This window comes from Delphinus delphis, chromosome 15 (assembly GCF_949987515.2).
Source record: "Delphinus delphis chromosome 15, mDelDel1.2, whole genome shotgun sequence".
NCBI classification, from domain to species: domain Eukaryota; kingdom Metazoa; phylum Chordata; class Mammalia; order Artiodactyla; family Delphinidae; genus Delphinus; species Delphinus delphis.
Window position 1 is genome coordinate 81,216,447 of NC_082697.1, and position 20,153 is coordinate 81,236,599.

The following is a 20,153-nucleotide window of genomic DNA, read 5'->3' on the forward strand; positions in this document are numbered from 1 at the left end:
CTAATCCTAAAGGGTGGTTAAAAATTTCCATGAGCTAAAGCTGAGGAAGGAAGGATGTGTCAGACAGCCCAGAGCCAGTCTCAATGCCATCAAATGCTGGCTCTGAGGCCTTGGGCAAGTAACCCAAGCCTCAGTGTCCTTAGCAGAGCCACTGGAGCTCAAAACCCACCCCATTTCTGCCCAGGGCTGTTTTGAGAATCCATGAGATAATTATGTAGAGTGGACAAATATGAAGAATTTTAATATGCTTGAAAAGAGTTCCATATGACCCAAATTAATTAGAATCCATTTCCTTCTGAACCTGGGAGTGAAGGCAGATACGGTCGTTAGACGCTGCTTTTGCTAAAATAATTCTTTTCAGAATGTTGTTGGGGGGCGCAAAAAAGAGAAAATGGAAGTTGGAGGTTTATTCTTTCATGCCAAGCACATAGTAGGCCCTTTATGAGTGTGTGTGGATTCTCCACAGTGAGCAGGGGATGGGATGGAGAGGTGGGAAGAGTGAGAGGTGGGTGTGTGGGGAAGGGTCCAGGCTTGTGGCCAGCCAGGTTCCTCCTTCGGCAGGCACATCTGTACGGGTGCCTGTGTGTGACCCGCGGTTGGAGAGAAAATGCAAGTCAGCACCTTCCTGAATGTGTCTCTGTCATTTCTCTATCCCGATCTAGGGAGCCAGACAAGGACACACCTGAGTGTGAGAAATGTCCCTGCTCTACCACTGATAGCCTTTCTGAACGTCCTGGGTCTCAATTTCCACATCTAACAAGAGGAACAGTACGATGTTTGGGGTTTGATTCAAATACTCCAGCACACTACAACAAAAGATATTGAAACAAGATTGAGTTTCAATTGTGAGTTGACAACTGTTGAAACCCCCTGCTGGGTCCCTAGGGGTTCATTTTACCATTCTCTCTAGTTTGGGGCATGTTTGAAAATTGTCATAAGGATCCACTTGAAAAAATAAGGACCGGGGAGAAAAACAGTATCTTCCTCGTACGGTTGCTGTGAAAACCAGCGACGATATGACAATAACAGCTGCAGCAGCACCAGAACAATTTACTGGGCGCTTACGGAGTAGCAGGCACCCAGCAGGATCCTGGTAAGTTCCTCCCCACTCTTCCGTGCGTCCGTAGGCCAATGGCAGCAAGTGCCTACAAGTAAGGGAATCCCGGGCCTCCCCGCAAACTCCTCCCCTTTCTCTCCGCCCTCCGCGGCCCCTCCCTCCGAGGAAGAGCTGGGCTGGGGCCCAGCAGGTGTGGGGTTAAGGCATCCTGTTCCGGGCCCCTGGAACAGCAGCGGCAGCGGCAACTGCACCAGCAGTGGCCGGGGCAGACCTGGCCCCGGGCCAGCTGGCTGGGAGCCCCAGGAGCGAGAAAGGGCGGAGGAAGGGGAGGAAGAGGGGAAAGAGGAGGAGGAGGAGGAGAGGAGCAGTCAGCAGGCCCGAGGAGGCAGGACTTCCTGGCGTGGGGGTTGTCAACAGCCCCGAAAGAGAAAGACCGAGAGGAGCGGAGGGAGACCCAGCGGTGCCACGCGGAAGGAGACTTGGGAGAGCCACTCGCCGCGACGACCACCGAGGCGGCTCCACCTGCAGGGTCGGGGGCTAAGGCGCCCCCTCCCGCATCGGTCCGCAGACCCTTGGGGCTTCGGAGGCCGCGCCTGGGCTCCGCCAAGGAGGCGGGGGTTCCTTCTTTTCTGGACAGCAAACTTTCCGCGAAGATGCCTTTCGGGGCGAGGTGCGGCCCCCGAAGAGGACCGGCCAGCCTCTGATTGCCGCCTGCGCCCCCGAGCTGCTGGGGCCACGAGGCCCCGGGGAAGGGACAACCCAACATCTTAGGCGGCCGGGACCCCCGGCCCAGCTCGGTGGCCGCGGCCGAGAGGTAGGGCTCTGGGTTGGGCGGGGCGGCGGGGCGGCGGGGCAGGGCCTGCCTCAGGGATGGGGGAGCTGCGGTGCAGGGGGCCTCGGTGGCCCAGCACAGGCCTCCCGGCGGCCTGGCCGGGCTGAGGAGCGGCTTCACTCCTGTTCACCCAGGCCTTGGAGCCCTTGCTCTTGGGACGACTTGGGTCCCGTGAGTTTGAATCCCAGCGAGAAATGCCCAACTTTGGGTCTGGGCCGCCTCTTCCTGCTCTCTGCGCCCGCCCGGATCTGTCCCCTCTGCTCTGGTCTCTGTCATTTCTGTCTCTTTGTCTCTGGCGGTTTCCCCTTCCTCCCCCCATTCCGCTCCCCAGAGAGGAAGCCCCGGAGGTGGCCTGCCCACTGCTTTCTCACACATTCTCTCTCTGTCTCTCTCTCTCTCTCTCTCTCTCTACAGTTTGCAAACTCAGCTCTGGAGTTCGGCGGTGGCAGCGACAGCAGCAGGAAAAACCTGCCCCTGCCCCCCCAGCTCCCGCCACCTCCCCTACCCTGTTCTCCCTTCACCAACCAGGCACCCCCAGTTCCCATAAGGCCCTCCTGCCATGTCGGACCCAGACATCCCCAGGGGCCCTGATGTCCCCACCATGTGGCCCCCCTGTTCCAGGGGTGCCTGAGCCCCTCGAAGAGCCACCACCGCCCCCCTGCCCACCTTGGCCCAGTCCTGAGCCCCAGGGACCATGAGTGGGGGCAAGAAGAAGAGTAGTTTCCAAATCACCAGCGTCACCACGGACTACGAGGGTCCGGGGAGCCCAGGGGGTCCAGATCCCCCTGCCCTGCCGGCTCCCACTGGGCCCCCGCCCCGCGTGCCCAACGAGGAGCCCAACCCCGAGCCAGGGGGCAAGGGCACCCCCCGGAATGGCTCCCCACCGCCTGGGGCCCCCGCCTCCCGTTTCCGGGTGGTGAAGCTGCCCCAAGGCCTGGGAGAGCCTTATCGCCGAGGCCGTTGGACATGTGTGGATGTTTACGAGAGAGACCTGGAGCCCCCTAGCTTTGGCCGGCTCCTGGAAGGGATTCGAGGGGCCTCAGGGGGCAATGGGGGCAGGTCTTTGGATTCCAGGTTGGAGCTGGCCAGCTTAGGCCTGGCCACCCCTACCCCACAGCCAGGCCTGTCTCAGGGCCCCACCTCCTGGCTCCGCCCGCCCCCCACCTCCCCTGGACCTCAGGCCCGCTCCTTCACCGGGGGGCTGGGCCAGCTGGCAGTGCCCGGCAAGGCCAAGTTGGAGACAACCCCCCTGTCAGCCTCCGCGCCCCAGCAGCGCCCCCCAGAGGCCGGGACGGGGGATAGCGCGGGCACTTCCCGGGCTGCCACGCCCCTGCCCTCTTTGAGGGTAGAAGTGGAGGCAGGGGGCTCAACAGCAGGGACCCCTCCACTGTCGCGTACGAAGGATGGAGCTCTGCGGCTGAGGATGGAGTTGGTTGCTCCAGAGGAGATGGGGCAGGTAAGAGCTGGGTTCAGGGTTGGGGGAGACACCTGAGGGGTGGTGCTTGTCGATTTCGACCTTGGCCTCTGCTTCCATACTGACCTCTCCCCGCTCCATTGTCACCTGTCCGTCACATCAGACAGCCCCGTCTTTTTTCTTCCTGCTCTCTCACTTGGCCCTTGTTTTCTCTCTTAGGCTCCGTCTTCCCCACGTTCTACACTTTTCTTTCTCTTTGGTCTTTCATTTGTTGCCTTTGGCCCGAGTCTCCAGCTCCAGGTAGCCCAGTCCTGTCTCTCCATCATGGAGATGTGACTTCCTCACTTTGGCCTTCACCTTCTGTCTTGGTCTCACTTCTTCACGCACTGAGGGTGGAGGCCCCAGGCAGGGCTGGGGTAGTTGGGCCTGCTGGGGTTGGGAGGGAAGGGCAAAAAGTAGGCATTCCACTGTAAATTTCTCCTTTGCAGTTCCATCTCTAGTTGGGTGTGGGGGGGGTCTTCTTTCCACTCACCACCCAGCCCCACCTCCAGCTTTGTCCCAAAACAAACTTCCCCAAGACATTGAAGAATTGGGTGGGGGTGAGGGAACCCATTACAAGGACGGGACGTTGGCTGGTTCGTCTTTTCTACTCCCAGTTGTCAGTCTCAGTTCCCTGCGTCTGGGTCTCTCCAGGATCAATCACTGGGGGTGGCCACCATGCGGTGGGAGAGAGGTGGGGAGCCGCCGAGAAAGAGTTAAATCCTTTGCTCATTCTGCTTCCTGCCTCCAAAAGACGAACAAGTCCGGGCTGGGGGGCAGGATGCCTGGGTCCTTGGGGTGGGGGGTGGGCAGCAAGGGGTGTTGCATGTGTCTGTCCTGAAGGAGAAAATAACACGTTGGATGCAGGAGGAAAGGCAGGTAGTGTGAGGATGAGAACTTTTCCCCTTCTTGGCCTTGGGCACAAACCACAGTATAAAAATAACCTGAGACTGTGTCTGGGCCTTGTCAGGACCGGCTCCCCCCACCCGCTCCTGGCCTCAAACTCACGTCTCTCATGCCACCGCCCACTTTTCTTGAGTTCTTTCATTCAGTTCCTACCCCAGGGGAGAAGATGCGTTTTCTTTACTGGTCCCTGTGCACACACACTTCCAAAGCAAGCTCCCTTTGCCCCCAGCCTCAGCTCTCTCTATCCTTAAGCCCTGCCTGAGCTTCCCTTGGGCCCACAGACCCTGCCCCTCTCCCCTCTGTGCCCCCAGTTCCCTTTCCTTCCCCCACGTCCTGATTCCTTCTTATGCCCCTGCCTCTGTGCCGCTGTTTCCCTGCCCCAAAGTTTGTCTTCCTCCTACACTCCCCCATGCCTCTTCTCCCCGGGTTGCCTCTAACAGGGGCCTGGAGGAGGGCGGGGGGCACCACCTGGGCCCCCTTCCTCTGTTCTGTCCCGCCAACCACCCTGGACTCTCTGTTCTTGGCTTTTTCCGAGAAGCTGGGGCCTCCTGGGGCCTCACAGAGGCGTCTTGTTCCTGTGGCCCCCGCCCTTTTGCAGCCACCCCCAGCGCCTGTTGGGCTGTGTGGGTCCACACCCAGGCTCCGCCTCTCTCCATCTCTGTAACCGCTCCGGTCCCCAACCCCCAAGAGCCAAGCTCAGGAGCAGAACTTCACCTGAGTCCCTAGAAGTTTGAGAGGAGAGGCTAGAATGGGTAGGGGAGGGGGGAGGAGGGGGAGGACCAGTTTCTGAGGATTCATTCTACAAATGGTTGTTGAACAAACTACAAGCTCTGCCCTGTGGAGCTTACCTTCCAGCAGCAGGGAGGCAAAAATACTTTAATTTCAGATAATATTAGGGGCTATAAAAAAATAGAACAGTTCAGTTGAATTCACGAGTCACAGGATGGAGAAATGCCTCTCTGAGGAAGTGACATTTGAGTCGCCTTAAGAAGTCAGGTAACAGAAGGCACAGTCTCTGACTGGCCTCTGATTAGGGGTCCTAGTTCAGGTGGTGGAAGGGTACTGGAGTGCAGACCAGAGCCCCTCTCTGATACCCCATGAGCCACTTTTTCGAAGCCACTCACCCAGTCCTCAGGATGGATGCTGTTTCCCTTGTCTCTAGTACCTCCTTCCCCAGATCCGGGGGTAAGAGGGTCTGCGGGGGCAGGACGCCTGGGTCCCTTGTCTTCAGAAGATGGGGGTGTGTGGGGAGAGCTGGGGAGGGAGGAACACTACTAGGCAAGTTGTAAGGTGGCTGGATCCTTTCTCTCACTCAATGTGACAGTTCCCACCTGTCTGTCTCCAGGTGCCCCCACTCGACTCTCGCCCCAGCTCCCCGGCCCTCTACTTCTTCCCCGATGCCAGTCTGGTTCACAAGTCTCCAGACCCCTTTGGAACAGCGGCTGCCCAGAGCCTCAGCTTCGCCCGCTCCATGCTGGCCATCAGTGGCCACCTGGACAGTGATGACGATAGGTAGGTGGGCTCCGGTTCCCCACCCAGCACCTGGGAAAGCTGAGTGAAACTGCCTGGTAGGTGTCCTTCCCTCTACTTGAACTTGGGGAGGACCCCTTAAACTGAGAAGCCTGGCCTGGGCATAACACATTGGGCAAAGCTGATTTGAGACCTACCCCCTCCCTGTGGAGAGAGCTGGGTGGGACTCCCTGGCTTAGGACTGTCAAATGGTAGACTTTTTTAGAGTTTGAAGGGAGTCATTGTTGTCAAATTCCAGAGCTCTTGCAGATTTAGCGATCATCTGGCCAACCCGAAGAATTTACTGGCAAATGTTCAGGAGACCAGAATAGGGAGTTGGTCTCCTCCCAGTTCTCCCTCCTCCCTGCCGAGGGGAATGGGACTCCTGCAGGGTCCACGCAGACTACTTTAGGATCCTGGGACCTCTGGTACCAAGAAAGCATGTCCCTAAGGTTCGGTTCTCTGTGCTAGGATCACCATGGGGGCTAAGCACTCCCCGGAGGCCAAGGCCAAGCCAAAGCCGTGGAGAGGCTGGCTGTCGGTCACAGGGAAGGCACAGGAGAGCAGGATCTCCTGGGGTTCGCCCTTCAGGGGAGAATGTCCTGTTCATGGCACGGTGGGCAGAACTTCCTGTTTTGAGGGCCAGGTTTCAACGTAGCAAAGTCAGCAAGCTGAAAGGGGAGGAACAAAATAGCGAGTCAGATGGCCTAGCTGCTCCCTTCTGGCTGTGGACTGATACGAACCCAGGAGAGGGGCCAGGGAGTTGCCACTTTTATTTTGGAGGGAGGAGTGGGACTTCCGGTTCGAAGCCTGGGGGAGGGACTTCCTGTTTGGAAGGCACTAGGGGGCGGGGCTTAGTGGGAAGTGGGGGACTTATTTCAGCGGAGTTTCTCCTTCCTGCCTTCCAGTCACGTGGCGACCCCGCCCCCCCCCCCCCCCCCCCCCGTCTCCAGTCAGGGACTGAGGCCTTGGGGGGGGGCAGAGAGAAAAGAGAAGGGGGGATAGGGGCCGGTGGGATGGAGGGCAAGGGGCCTGGTGAAGGTACTTGGAGAATGAGGGACAGAGCAGGGCTGGGCAGGGAGCCGCATCTGAGCTCCCTGCTCTAAGGAATGTGTGAGGTGTGAGGTCGGCCAGGCCCGGGAGAGTCACCTGCCCCCATCGCTGCTATTCTCAGCGCTTCCCACCCGCTCCCCTCCCACTTGGGAGGTTCCCTGGCACGGAGGGCTCCCTGTCCCTCCCCCACCCCTGTTGATTTGAGAGGCCAGCTTCCAGCTTTCTCTTAGAGAGTTCTGCCTCTAGAAGCCTCCTGAACTCTATTCTTTTGGCTTGTCCCCTCCCTCCCCTCCTCCCTCTGTCCCACCCCCTCAAACACCCCAGTCTGACCGGTCTGCCTCCCAGCCTCCACTTTACTCTGCTGAGCTCCAAGCCTCTGGGGCTCAGGCCCAACCCCTCGTGCTCCACCCTGCTGGGTCAGCGTGTTTGGGCTGGGCCACCTCCTTGGCCCCCTGGAATGGGGCGTGTAGCCCCCACCTCACCTCTCTGGTGTGCCGGGAGCTGGCAGAACAGGGTCTGAGTGGCATGGGACCTCCCTTTTGAGAGGGAAAGTGGACTGGGGTATTAAGTGCCTGGATCCCAGATGGGGAGTTGGGGATGCCTGACCAATCCTAAATCTGGGGATGGGAGAACAGAGGGTACATGGTGAATTCATGCCCCCAACAGGGCCTGGCAGTTGGGAGGTACTTGAATAAGTGGATGGATGGATGCATGAGGGAATGGTTGCATAGGTGGGTAGACGGCCAGCATGGGGGATCCAGGCATTACGGGGAATGAATTCCAGGAACTCAGGAAAGAAAAGGTATGTTTATCCAGTGCTTCCTTGGGGTCAGATGCTACCTCTTATGTCACATAATTCTTAAGAGCAACCCCAGGATCCCCACTATCCACATGAAGAAACAGAGAGGAGGAGGGTTTTTAGAAACTTGCCCACTGTCACCAGCTAGTAAGTGGCAGGACTGCTGTTGGAGCCTGGGTCGGACCCCAAAGCCACTTTCTCTCCCCTCTCCTCCTGGAATGCCTGTGTCCCAAGAGAAGAGGAGGAAGCAAACATCTCTGCGATGCCCTTTCTCTCCAGGACAGAGGCAGGGACAGCTCTCCCAATCTGGGCAAAGAGCCATCCCCCGCCAACCCCCCCACCCCGATCCAGGAGGGAGTGTAGACGGGGCAGCCAGGCTCCTGGGGGCTCATCAAAACACGGTGAGGGAGCAGGGCTGGCCCTTGTCCCTGGCATCAGAACCTCCCCACCTCTCCCAGATGTCCTGTTTCTTCATCTGATCCTCATTTTGAAGCTGTTTCATTTGACCTTCAAAAAGGAAGACCAGCCTCTACAGCTGTCCTTGTCCCAGGACCTAAGAGTCCTGCAGGGCCAGAGTCCCCAGGTGTGCATGTCATGCTCTGCACAACTCCAGGGGGCGCCACTCACATTTGAAGTCACTGTTGACACTTGAAGTCATGACAGTTTTCGAGAAGATGGCAATAAGTCTTGAAAATTTTATTCTGACTCATACAAAGTTGCTTTGGGGGCTTGTGAAGGCTGATCCGTCCAGTCAACCCCAAACTTCCCACTCCTGACCCTGCTCAGAGATCCCAGCACAGCGCCAGGCAGACCTTCTCTCAGGGGTTCTCAAAGGGAGGGCTTGGGTTGCCAGAGTCCTGGTCCCTTGAAGCGTTAATGTTAGAATGTGCCAGTGGAAAGTGCAGTCAGAAACTCTCCAGTGCTAGTCAAACAGGAGATAATCATCTGTCAGCCGACAAATGTTTACTGTTGTATTATTCCTTTATTTCTGGCAAGAAGGAACAACTTACTTGGCATCTTTACTGAGTGTTCGCCAAGCAAGGCCAGTGTTCCTATTCCTGTGAATCTGCCCCTCTTTGGTCTCTGTGTGTCTGTGTACCGGTGGCTGGGGGGAGAGTTCTGTGGTGGCCCAGTCTCCACCCAGGTGTCTCGGTTTGAAATAGCTTGAAAACTGCTTTGACGCTGCAGCTGGCTGGCCTCGCTCTGCTCTCAAACTTGTTTCTTCTCCCTCTGCTCTCAAACTTGTTTCCTCCCCCCAACCCCAGGAGTCCCAGGTCTCCGTCCCCCACCTCATCCTGTCCTGCTCTCTCAGGCCTGGTCACCCTCTTCGTTACTCCACCTGTCAGCGCCTTCTGCACCCAGAGCTTGGATGGGAAATGGAAAATTCCCAGTGCCCTCGTGCTCCCTTCCTGGCTGCAGGGCCTCATCCAAGGGTCACCTTGGATTGAGCGCTAATTCCCCCCACAGGAAAGCAAGTTGGAACTGACAACCAGGAGAGAGGGCTGGACAAGGGAGCGCAAGGGTGAGGGAGGCGGCATGTTGGGGCCACCTTCCCTGAGAGGGGCAAAACTGGGGGTTGGAGGTCAGGACTGGTGATCCTGCGGTACTGGGAGGCATAGGTGGAGGGCTGGCCCCGGGGCCGAGGCAGCTGAGGCAGAAGCTGGACAGGTGTGGGTGGTGAGCCGCAGGGTGAGGCAGGAACCTGGGGCCTGAGTGGTGGGGAGAGGGAGCTTTGGAGGAAAGGACAGGGTGCAAAGGACGGTGCAGGTTCTGGGACCCAAAGCCTGGGCTTGGGGACTCTTGAGCCAGGCCTGAGTCGACCTCTGGTGGCCACTTAATAAACTGCAGCCAGACCTGCTCTCCCCTCCTTGTCTTCCGTTCCCAGGACTCTTCAGAGCGCCTGCACTTATTCCCAGTATCCCACCTCCAGCCTCACTTTCTCACCTCTCCTTATGCCCTCACTCCCTCCAGGATCCCAAACACCAGACTCGGGTCCCAGGTCCATAGGCTGTACTCGTGTTTCAGGCTCTGTTTCTGTTGCCGTGGTAACTTGCCCATTCCTCCTCACCCTCACTGTGGGAGGAGGGGAACTCTCTGGCTAGGCCCCAGGGGTCATCCCTGCTGTGGGCTTTGTTTCAGGGAGCTGTTGATAATCCAAGGAAGACCACAAGCATATCAGAAACACCCCCCACCGTATCGCCTTCACTCCCTTTCTCACCTCCCGGCTGAGAGCAGCTGAGGCTTGGAGGGAGGCCAGTGTTCGCCCAGAGGGGGCAGGATGGGGTCAGAGGTGGGAAGAGGCCTCCTGGGGCCAGGCTGTCCCTCACCCTTCACACCCTTCCCTGCCCCAGGCCTCTGGCCCCGCAGCCCCTCCCCCGACTCGGCCCCCCAGCTGACTGTCCTCAGCCGGCCCCCCTCCCCTCCGCTCTGGGATTGGTGCCAGGGTGAGAAGGGGACACTGGCACTGACCGTGTCTGGGAATTCCCGCCCACCATGGAGCCGGCGGGAGGGGGTCCCCGTGTCCCTGAGGAGCCAATAGCAACCAGGCTTTGCCCTGGGGAGTGGTATATAGCTTTCAGGCCAGCACCCCCTAAGCGCTGTCTCCTTTCTGCCTGCCTGGCACCAGCCAGACTCTGCTCTGCCCGGGGGGGGGCTTTGAGCCCCCCAGGCAGTCCTTATGATACAGCGCTCTCCCTCTGGGGAGGCCCAAGGATCCTTTCCCCTTGGGGATGGCCCAGCCAGGGGTCTCAGTCAAGTCCCTGGTGTCCTCGTATGAGACCCGAGTGGTGGGGATGGCTCCGGGGCCTCCCCGGAAGAGGGGCTGTGTCTCCTCTCCTTGTTCCCCTCGGGGAGCATCCCCCATCCGAGGGGCATCTGGACCCCCACCGCACCGGGGCCTGGGGGGGCCCGGGCAGCGGCCCTCACCCCGTCGGGGGATGGACAAAACTCTCCTCTCCCTGATTCTCTACTGTCACAGGTACAGGCAGGGGTGTGGGTGGGAGGCTGCAGCAAATGGGGCTTGTGGAGGAGGCCAGAGGCTGCTCTGAGAAGCACCTGGAAGGCAGCAGGCTGGGGTGTCCAGACACCTGGCTTGGCACCTGTTCCTCCTCCTTACCTCTCATCTCCCTGTGTCTCTCCAGTGGCTCCGGAAGCCTGGTTGGCATTGACAACAAGATCGAACAAGCCATGGTAAGAGAAGCCATCTTGGTCCCAGCAGGTCCCGGCTCGTGTGCTGATGCCCAGGCCCCTGCCTCTGTTGGCCGGCCCAGTACTCCATCCCTGCTGTCCTCATTATTAGGGAATACTGGCTTCTGCTCCTCGGCCTGCTCCCAGCTGGGTTCCCTGGGGTCCTTCGCCCCCTCCTGAACCCTTGACATACCTTGCTTCCTAGCTTGCTCCTGGCCCCCGTCTCCGTCTTTGAGCCCTGACCTTGCCTCTGTCCGGCATCCGTGCCCATCCCGATACCCCACCCCCTGCGCCTTCCCTGTTTGACTTCTTCCCCGGTGGTCCCCCATCATCTGGGAGCAGGACGCTCTCCCACACCTGGCTCCTCAAGGCACTGGGCAGGGGATGAGGTTGGGGTGGCCTGGGACCCCTGACGCTTTGCCTATCCCTGGACCCCCAGGACTTGGTGAAGTCCCACCTCATGTTTGCGGTCCGGGAGGAGGTGGAGGTGCTGAAGGAGCAGATTCGGGACCTGGCCGAGCGGAATGCCGCGCTGGAGCAGGAGAATGGACTGCTGCGTGCCTTGGCCAGCCCCGAGCAGCTGGCCCAGCTGCCTTCCTCGGGGGTCCCGCGGCTGGGGCCCCCAGCGCCCAATGGGCCCTCAGTCTGAGCCTCCCTTCCTTCACAATGTGCCTTTGGGGGCCGCCACAGCTGCTAGGCCTTGAGCCAGCTGCCTGCCCCCTCTTCCTATGCAGCTTTAATGCCCCCTGATCCCCGGGGATGGGAGTTGAAGGCTCAGAAGTGGCCTGTCCCCCGCCCTTCCTTGATCTCCCCATAGTGCCCAGGGACTGGGCTGGGGCATCCCTAGACCTTGATGGAGGAGGGAGGGCATCAGGACAGGGTGTTAGATGGAGCCCCCCTCCTCCCTCCCTAGGGGTCAGTGTTCTGGGACCGCCCCGGCAATAGATGGCTTGGGGGTGTTGGAGGCTGCCTGGCAGACATCCCCACCTTGTTCCCTGGAGTGGCCCCCTCTCCTCTGCCCAGGGGAGGGAGTACGGAAAGTATCTGGAAGTTCTGGGATTCAGGTTGTTATTAAAATAATAATTATAATTAAAAAATCCGAAGAAACTTGAATCTGGAGGTTGGCATCTCGTTGCTTGTGTCCAGATGCGGGACCTGCACCAACAGTTTCCACCTGTGGGAGAGCAACTTGAGGCTGTGGGCTCCCCTGGAGATCTTGTCCAGACTGCGGAGGTTTAATGTGGCTCAGAGTGGAGATGCGGAAGGAAAAGGGAGCCAGCGGCCTGGGTCCTGGGAAGGGGCAGGCGAGGCGAGGTGGGGGTGGGGTGGGTGGGGGGCGTCGGCCCACGTGCTGGTGGGGGACAGGAGAACAATGGAGCCTTTGGTGATTGTGCAGGATCCACCCCCGGCTTCCCAGCGTGTCCCCTCTGCGGGCTGGATCTGGGTGGCTGCTTGGGGGTGGGGCGGGGGGCCCTGAATGGGCCCCTTGTCTCAACCCTGGGTGTGGGCCAGGCTCCCCGGGCACACGGTGCCCTCGCCAGGCCTGGCTGGCCTCCGTGGCCTCCACCCCCAGCTGGCTGAGGATGGGGCCCTGTGGGTGAGCAGGCCCCTCCCCGACAGCCTCGGCTCCGGCCTAGGCGGAAGAGGCAGGTAGGGAGACGGACCCCATCTAGTGGGGAAGCGGGGAAAGCGGCAGCCTCCACTTGAGGAGAACCCCGGCCCCACTAGGGGGGACCTGCTGAGAGTGGGATCCTGGAGGCAGACCTGGTTTGTACTCCCCGCCCTGTGGCTCCCTAGGTTTATGACTTGGGCAGCTTCTTTGGTTTTTCTGAATCGCAGCTTCCTCCTGGGTAAAATGGTGCTGACAATAATACCTCCCTGAAGGGCAAGTGGGAGGGTTACGTGACATCAGACATGGGAAATGCCCAAGGAGTACCAGATGCTCAGTAAATGTTAGTTTTCCTTCCTTGGATTCCGGGGAAGGAGGGCCAAGGGTGCAGGGATTGGCTCCGGGGATCCTGGAAGGGTCTCGGGGGTTGGGGTCACGGCCAGGCAGGCTCTCACAATGGGCTAGAACCCTCCCTCCCTCTGGGTTCTCATCAACTTTGACTCCTCTCCCTGTCCCAGGGAGGGGAGGAAGGGCCTAGGATGAGTCACCGGGGGGAGTTTTCCTCCTGGATTCTCTATTTCTTTCTTCACTGCTGTGCTAGAGGCTCCCCAGAGACCCCTTAGGTGGCGGCCACTGGCCTGCAGCCTGTCCTCCCCACTGAACTGAATGCCGGTTCTGCCCCCTGCTTGGGGCTTGTGTATCGGAAGAAATGGCCGTGGTCCTGAGGTTCTTCCGACGGATTTGGCGCAAGATTAGTCACTCGGTGAGTTTCAGAGATCGCCCCTTCCTCTTGCCCTGCTGGGGTGGGAAGTGCTGGTCAATGACCTCTAGGTCACAGAAACCTGCACTTCCTCACCTCGCCTCCCTCCTCTCCTGGCCACCTGTGGCCAAACAAGATGGAGAGGGAGGTGGTGAGGGACAGGACAGCTGGGGAGGAGGCCCCTTCTCCTCTGGGCCTTCCGTTCTGACTGTTGTCTCTTGCTCTGCCCCTCACTTCTGTCTGTCCTCTCCCTGTCTCGGTTCTTAGGTCTTCTTCTGGAAACACAAAGCTAAGTCAACCATCGCAGAATTCACTGACTCCAAGAAAAATGAGTTGAAGGAGAAGGAGTTGGAGTTGAAGGAGTTGAAGGAGAAGGAGAAGGAGTTGGAGTTGAAGGAGTTGAAGGAGAAGGAGAAGGAGAAGGAGTTGAAGGAGAATGAGTTGAAGGAGAAGACTTCCAAGGTGTCTGAGACTTTCAAGTTGGTTGAGTCCCCCAAGGAGGCTAAGGTCTCCAAGATGGATGTGTCCTCCAAGGCGGCTGACCCCTGCGTGTTGGCCAAGACCACCACGGACGGGGCTGCGGTGGAGGCGGGCCATGGGCCGAGATCGCTGTTGCAGCTGCCCCGGACTGCCGTCAAATCTGTCTCCACGCTCATGGTCTCCGCCCTGCAGTCTGGCTGGCAGATGTGCAGCTGGAAGGTCAGCACGTTGTCCCCCTTGTCCCCAGCAGCACCCCCCTCCCATCCCCCATGACTCATTCACGCTGGTGGGAATGTAAAATGGTGTGGCCCCTCTGGAAAAACAGTGTGGTCAGTTCTTCTAAAACTAAACATGCAGTTATCATATGGCCTAGTGATTGTACTCCTGGACATTTATCCCAGATAAATGAAATTTTATGTTCACACAAAAGTCTGTACGTGAACATTCATAGCAGCTTTATTCATAAGAGCCCAAACCAACCCAAATGTCCTTCAATGGGTGAGTGGTTAAACTGTGATATATCATGGAATGATACTGCTCAGCCATAAAAAGGAACAAACTATTGATATATGCAACAACTTGGATGGATCTCAAGGGAATCATGCTGCGTGAAAACAACCAATCCCAAAAGATTATATATCGTATGATTCCATTTATACTATATACCATTGCAGAAATAACCAAATTAGAGAAGTGGGGATCCAGTTAGTGGTTTAGTGGTTGCCAGGGGCTGCGCATGGAGGGAGAGGCGGGGGAGATGGGTTGGTTATAAAAGGGCAACATGAGGGATCCTTGCGACAATGGAAATCTCCTGTATCTTGACTATGGTAGTTGAATTCATGAACCTGCACGTATCATGTAAAATTGGGAAGAATTCAACACACACACACACACACACACACACGAATACAAGTAAAACTGGAGAAATATGAATAAATTCAGATCAGTGGATTGTATTGATGTCAGTATTCTACGATACTACTAGAGTGTTGAAAGATTTTACTATAGGGGGAAAATAGGTAAAGAGTATAAGTATTATTTCTCACAAGTGCATGTGAACCTACAATTATCTCAGTCAAAATTTTAATTTAAAAAGGGAAGTGTCTAGGTTACTACCAAGTCAATTTATTTTGGTTTTGAATTAGGTATTACTGCATTAATAATAATTTTTGAAAGTTCACCTGGGGAATTCCTTGGCAGTTCAGTGGTTAGGACTTGGCGCTCTCACTGCCGAGGCCCAGGTTTACTCCCTGGTCGGGGAACTGAGATCCCACAAGCCGCGCGGTGTGGTCAAAAATAAAATAAAATAAAATAAAATATTCTGGGCCGGGAGAGAGGCATCAGGTAGAACAAGTTAATGGATTGGAGTGATATTTAAGAGGTAGAATTGTTGTCCCACGTGGTTGATTGCATGACGGTGAGGAGCGAGGGAGAGACAGACATGAAAACAGGCTGGAGCCATTCACTGGAAGGAGAGCCGACTTAGGGGAGAAAGTAACGACTTTAGGGCGTTGGGACAGGATGAGTTGAAGTGTCAGAGGGACATCTGCAGGGAGACGCCTAGGAGGCAGTGGGATATACAGGCCTGGAGGTCAGGCGAGAGCTTTGGGTTGGAGACAGAGTTGGGGGTGTCATTCTGGCCTTCATTTTAATGCACTCTCCATGGAACCCTAGTGGGGACTCAAAGGTGGGTCGGACATGGTCCCTGTCTTCCAGGAGCTTGCATGGTGGTATTGAAAACAGATGAGTCCGCAGAACAAATAGTGCATAAAATGTGGTGTGACAGGGTGAACACCAGAGTAGAGACAGGCCGAGAAGGCTTCCTGGAGGAGGCGTTGCCCAAGCTGAGGCTTGACAGGGCAGGTGGAATTAGACAAGCCTTTGCCGTTTATCTGCAGGTGGTTCCACCAGTGGTTTCCCCCTAGACCAAGCTGTTCATCTGTGCTCATCTTCTCTCTTTCACAGTCATCTGTGAGTTCTACCTCAGTCACCTCCCAAATGAAGACCGGGTCCCCTTTGGAGTCGAGAGGGACTGAGATGCTGCAGGAAGTGTACCTGGTGCTGTGGGCCGTTCGGAAACGACTGCAGCGGCTGGCCCGCAGGCAGGAGAGGCAGCGACGGCGCCACATCCGGGCCCACATCTGTCCCCAACCTGACCCAGTTCAGGGCTTGAGACAGGATTCCCAGAGTCCCCTCTAGGGGGGAACCCCACATCCTCAGAAAGCCCCCACCTCACTCTTAGGTAAGGTTGATAGGAGAGGTTAGGGCAGCAGGCCAGGAGTTGTGGGTGAGGAGAAGTTTTCAAACCGTCACCTCTCATCGGGACCCCAAGGCCTGGCCTGGGGGCCCACGTACTCTCCTTCATTCCTTTTATTCAATTTGTAAAAAATTATCAAAATGTTGGGAAATAAATATCGGAAATTTCTGAGTAGAGGTAGAGTGTGTTTGTGGATGGTCCGAGGCACTGAGGGGAACTTGGGTGGGATAGGGAGGGGCACCTGGGGCGCTGGCCCAAATATGTGTGGGAGTAACGGGGGTCGGGGTGGCGGGCAGCCCCACACACACTTTTAGGGGCTGAATTGCCTTTGGCAACTGTGCCGGGCCAGTAACGATAGTCTCAGAGGCACCGGTTCATTGAGGACATGCTGGGTACCAGGTGCTGAGCCTGGGCTCTCGCTGGAAATCCTACAAGACAGACTATTGCTGATGTTACGGGACTTGTCCAGGGCCCTACGGAGAACGAGACCTCGCTGGAAATTCCGCCTCCTCAGCTGGTCCACTGCCCTGCCTCTCTGCCGCTCTTGGGCCCGGCCATGGCGAGGGTCAGGGTCCCTCACTTGGCGGACGCGCACACGCCTCAGGCTCTGTGGGCCCCGCCCCTGCCGAGGGCGGCCGAAAACTACAGCTCCCAGGGTTCCCGGCGGTGAGGCTGGGCCGCCGGGCGCAAAGGCCCCGGCCCGGGGGCCAGCAGTGTCGGCGGTCGGAGAGCGCGGGAGGGTGTCTGCCTGGCGCCGCGGGAGCAGAGGCTGGAGACCGTGGCGATCTGGTGCGAGGTTGGGGGGCGGGGGCAACACGAGAGGAGACCGTGGAGCCTCAAGTCCCCTCTCCGCCTTAGCCTGCCGTCTTGCCGGGCCACGCGAGGGCGCAGAGGTGGCTCCCCAAGGAAAAGCAGGGATATTTCACGAGACGATAAAATTCGGGGATGTCAGAATTCACAGGGCTTGGAGGTGGGGGAAGGTGCAAGGGCTGGCAGCCGCGCCCGAGCCTAGGGGGCAGCAGAGGCCCTGGGAGCGGGGGAGGGACGGCTGTGCTACTGGGTCTTGCTCACCGAGAAATTAGGTGTGAGCAGGAAGCGTGAGCAAAGCTGGGAGCCGGTGAGCAGCAGGGATGGTTTGCTGGAAGCGCCCAGTTCACTAGAAAAGTCAGCAAACTCTCCTCCTGGCCCCCAACCCCACCCCCCGCAGCTCTGGCAAAGATGGACACCATTGCTGGGAATTTGAGTGGCCTTTCCCAGAAGTCCGGAGCAGCCCCCGGCTGCCGTGCCCGATGCCCTACAGCTCTGCTACCCTGAGCCTGTTAGCTGTGCACCGCACCCCAACATTTACAGCCCTCGTCATACCACCCACCACTTATTAAACACCTACTGTGACTATTTTTATGTCTTGTTCTAAGTACTGTAATTCTCACAGTGGCTTTATGATGAAGTATTATCACTTCCATGTTTTAGAGAGGAAAACTGAGGGACAGAAAGGTCATGTTTAAGGTCGTGCAGCTTTCATTCATCCAACGAATGTCTAGCTCACACAGGACATGTTACATACATGTTACACAGCAGGTGTTCAATACATGAATGTGGTGGCTTCTCCAGGAATCAGTTCTGAGCTTAGCCTGAAGCCAGTCAGGCCCTCAAAACATTCTAATACACAGTGGCTCAATTCTGGGGCTTTCAATCACCAATTATTCACCACATCTCCATTGTGTGCCAGGAACTGTTCTGGGGCCGAACAGGCCATGGTGGGTCTGTCCCAGGAAGCCTGGAGGACTAATGGGTCCCAGGGTTTTGGAGTAGTGCCTCACTGTCTAAGGTCCAGAACCAGCCCCTCCAAATCCTTAGAGATATGCTCCTCTTCCTACTGGGGACCTAATAGGAAATTTCAGTGAGAGGAGGGTAGGAAGGCTGGGCGCCCCTGAGGGTCACTAGTAAATAGCCTTGCAAGTAGCTACAGGCCCAGGAGCCAATGGGCTTGAGGCTGTGGGCTTGTGGGAAGGAATACACCTCCCATTTTTCTCTGGCTTCTTCAGCGTCGTTAGGAGGCAAAGGGAGGAAAGGAAGGTGAGTTCAGCCAGCAGCCACGGGAGCTGCTGGCACCTCCCACCGTCTCTCCCTCCCCAGACATGATGGAGTCCTGTCTGGGCTTGGCCAAGCGGGGGCAGGAAACTCATAAACTCATGGGAGAGAAAGGGATGGGACAGAGGGAGAAAGTCCATAGAACTTGCTTTTCCTAGATGTCCCAGTGCACCCAGGCAGCCTCCTTCCTCCCCATCCCAAGTAATCTAGTCCAGAGCCCTGGAGAAGGCCCGTGTTGGGACGTGAGGACGATATTCCCAACTGGGGGGAATATAGGATTATATAGGAATATAGAATTACAGGATTATATAGGAATATAGAATTATAGGATTATTGTAGCATATAGGATCTCCTGGGGTGGAGATTTGTGTGGGGGGTGGGATTCTTACCCACCCAGCCCTTTCCTGGTAGAGAGCAGTGGGGGGACAGTGTGACCCCTGGGGAAATCTTCCTCCTGATGAGTCTTTTTTTTTTTTTGGCGGCGCTGGGTCTTCGTTGCTGCACGTGGGCTTTCTCTAGTTGCGGAGAGGGGAGACCACTCTTAGTCGCAGTGCGCGGGCTTCTCATTGTGGTGGCTTTTCTTGTTACGGAGCATGGGCTCTAGGCGCAAGGGTTTCAGTAGTTGTGGCATGCGGGCTCAGTAGTTGTGCCACATGGGTTGCTCCACAGTATGTGGGAAATTCCTGGACCAGGGCTCGAACCTGTGTCCTCTGCAGTGGCAGACGGATTCTTAACCACTGTGCCACCAGGGAAGTCCCCTGATGAGAGTTTTAAGCAGAAATCCCACCTTGGCCAAAAAAAAAGAAAAAGACAAAAAAGAAAAAAAAGGGACTTCCCTGGTGGTCCAGTGGTTAAGAATCCGAGTTTCCATTGCTGGGGGCGCAGAACTGCTGGTTGGGAAACTAAGATCCCGCATGCCACGTGGCACAGCCAAAAGAAAAAAAAATCTCGCCTTGGCAGCTCGGTGCCTTATGTCCACCTAGGGGGTGGGATAGGGAGGGTGGGAGGGTGATGCAAGAGGGAGGAGATATGGGGATATATGTATATGTATAGCTGATTCACTTTGTTATACAGCAGAAACTAACACACCATTGTAAAGCAATTATACTCCAATAAAGATGTTAATTAAAAAAAAAAAGCTCGCCTTGGACACCTTGCCCTCCTGTCCCCATCAGACCCCAAGCACTTCCCCTCCCCCAAGGCTGCTGGACTCCATGAGGCAGAGGTGGTAGGGCTATAGGTGGGCCCAGCTGGAACCAGGGGTCTTGATTTTCAAATCCCACCCATCCTAATGGGGTGGGGGCCCCTGGAAGTGTGGGGAGCAAAGGAGAGTGCTGGTCCCGGATGCCCCTGCTCTATTCTCAGTCCTGCCTCATCTCCCCTCCACCCCTTCATCATCAGATTTCCTGAAAATGTCAGATCTCTTCTTTTTCCCTGGGATCCCTCTACAATCTATTCATCACACAGCAAAACATGTCACTGCCTTGTTTAAACCTTCCAATGGCTTTCCATCACCCTTGGAACAAAACCCAAACTGTCCCCTTTGTTTAAAATGCCCTGCTCTCAGATCTTGTCATGGTGGGCTCCTTGCCCCTCTGGATTCTGTACAGACGTCGCTATGTCTTTGTGGACTCTTGCCCTGACCACCGGACCTACAGATTGGGAGAGAGCCACTGTCAAGGTCATCCTCTATCTCTCACCATGTTTTATTTTTTCATAGTACTTAACAGTATCTGAAATTATCATATTGATTTGTTTACCAGTATACTTGGGTGGCAGCAGTGGAATGCAGTAGTTAAGAGCATGGGAAGTGGTTTAAGCGAACACTTCCTTGATGTGTAATCTTGGGTAAATTGGTTAACCTCCCTGAGCCTCGGTTTCCTCGTTTGTGAAGTGGGGCATGGTAGTAGTATTGGTGTCATAGGTCTGTCATGAGGGTCAGGGAGGTGATGACTGGCACACCATAAGGGCTCAGTAAATGTTATGTGCTATTATGATGCTAATGGTTATGATCTATTGTTTATGATTATTATCTCCGTGGCCTAAAACAGTGCTGAATGAACCAGAAAGTAAACCTTCACCTGGTGTGTGGGAAGCACTTTCCAAACAGCTCTCTGGTGGAGGGAACGCCAGTTTTGGAAGTGACAAAGAATGGCATGTG

The 20,153-nt window shown here is 56.7% G+C and overlaps 2 protein-coding genes across 2 annotated transcripts; both read left to right on the top strand.

The window, feature by feature from the left end:
* Positions 1-1,218: 1,218 nt before the first annotated feature.
* TSC22D4 (TSC22 domain family member 4) lies at positions 1,219-11,908 on the top strand. Its single transcript, XM_060032344.1, has 5 exons — positions 1,219-1,871; positions 2,304-3,345; positions 5,594-5,760; positions 10,750-10,798; positions 11,235-11,908. Exons 2-5 carry the CDS (start codon positions 2,584-2,586, stop codon positions 11,442-11,444), a joined length of 1,188 nt encoding a protein of 395 aa, XP_059888327.1. The 5' UTR covers positions 1,219-1,871; positions 2,304-2,583; the 3' UTR covers positions 11,445-11,908.
* Positions 11,909-12,146: 238 nt separating this feature from the next.
* Positions 12,147-16,069, top strand: SPACDR (sperm acrosome developmental regulator). Its single transcript, XM_060032345.1, has 3 exons — positions 12,147-13,167; positions 13,432-13,863; positions 15,610-16,069. Exons 1-3 carry the CDS (start codon positions 13,114-13,116, stop codon positions 15,841-15,843), a joined length of 720 nt encoding a protein of 239 aa, XP_059888328.1. The 5' UTR covers positions 12,147-13,113; the 3' UTR covers positions 15,844-16,069.
* The last annotated feature ends 4,084 nt before the right edge of the window (positions 16,070-20,153 follow it).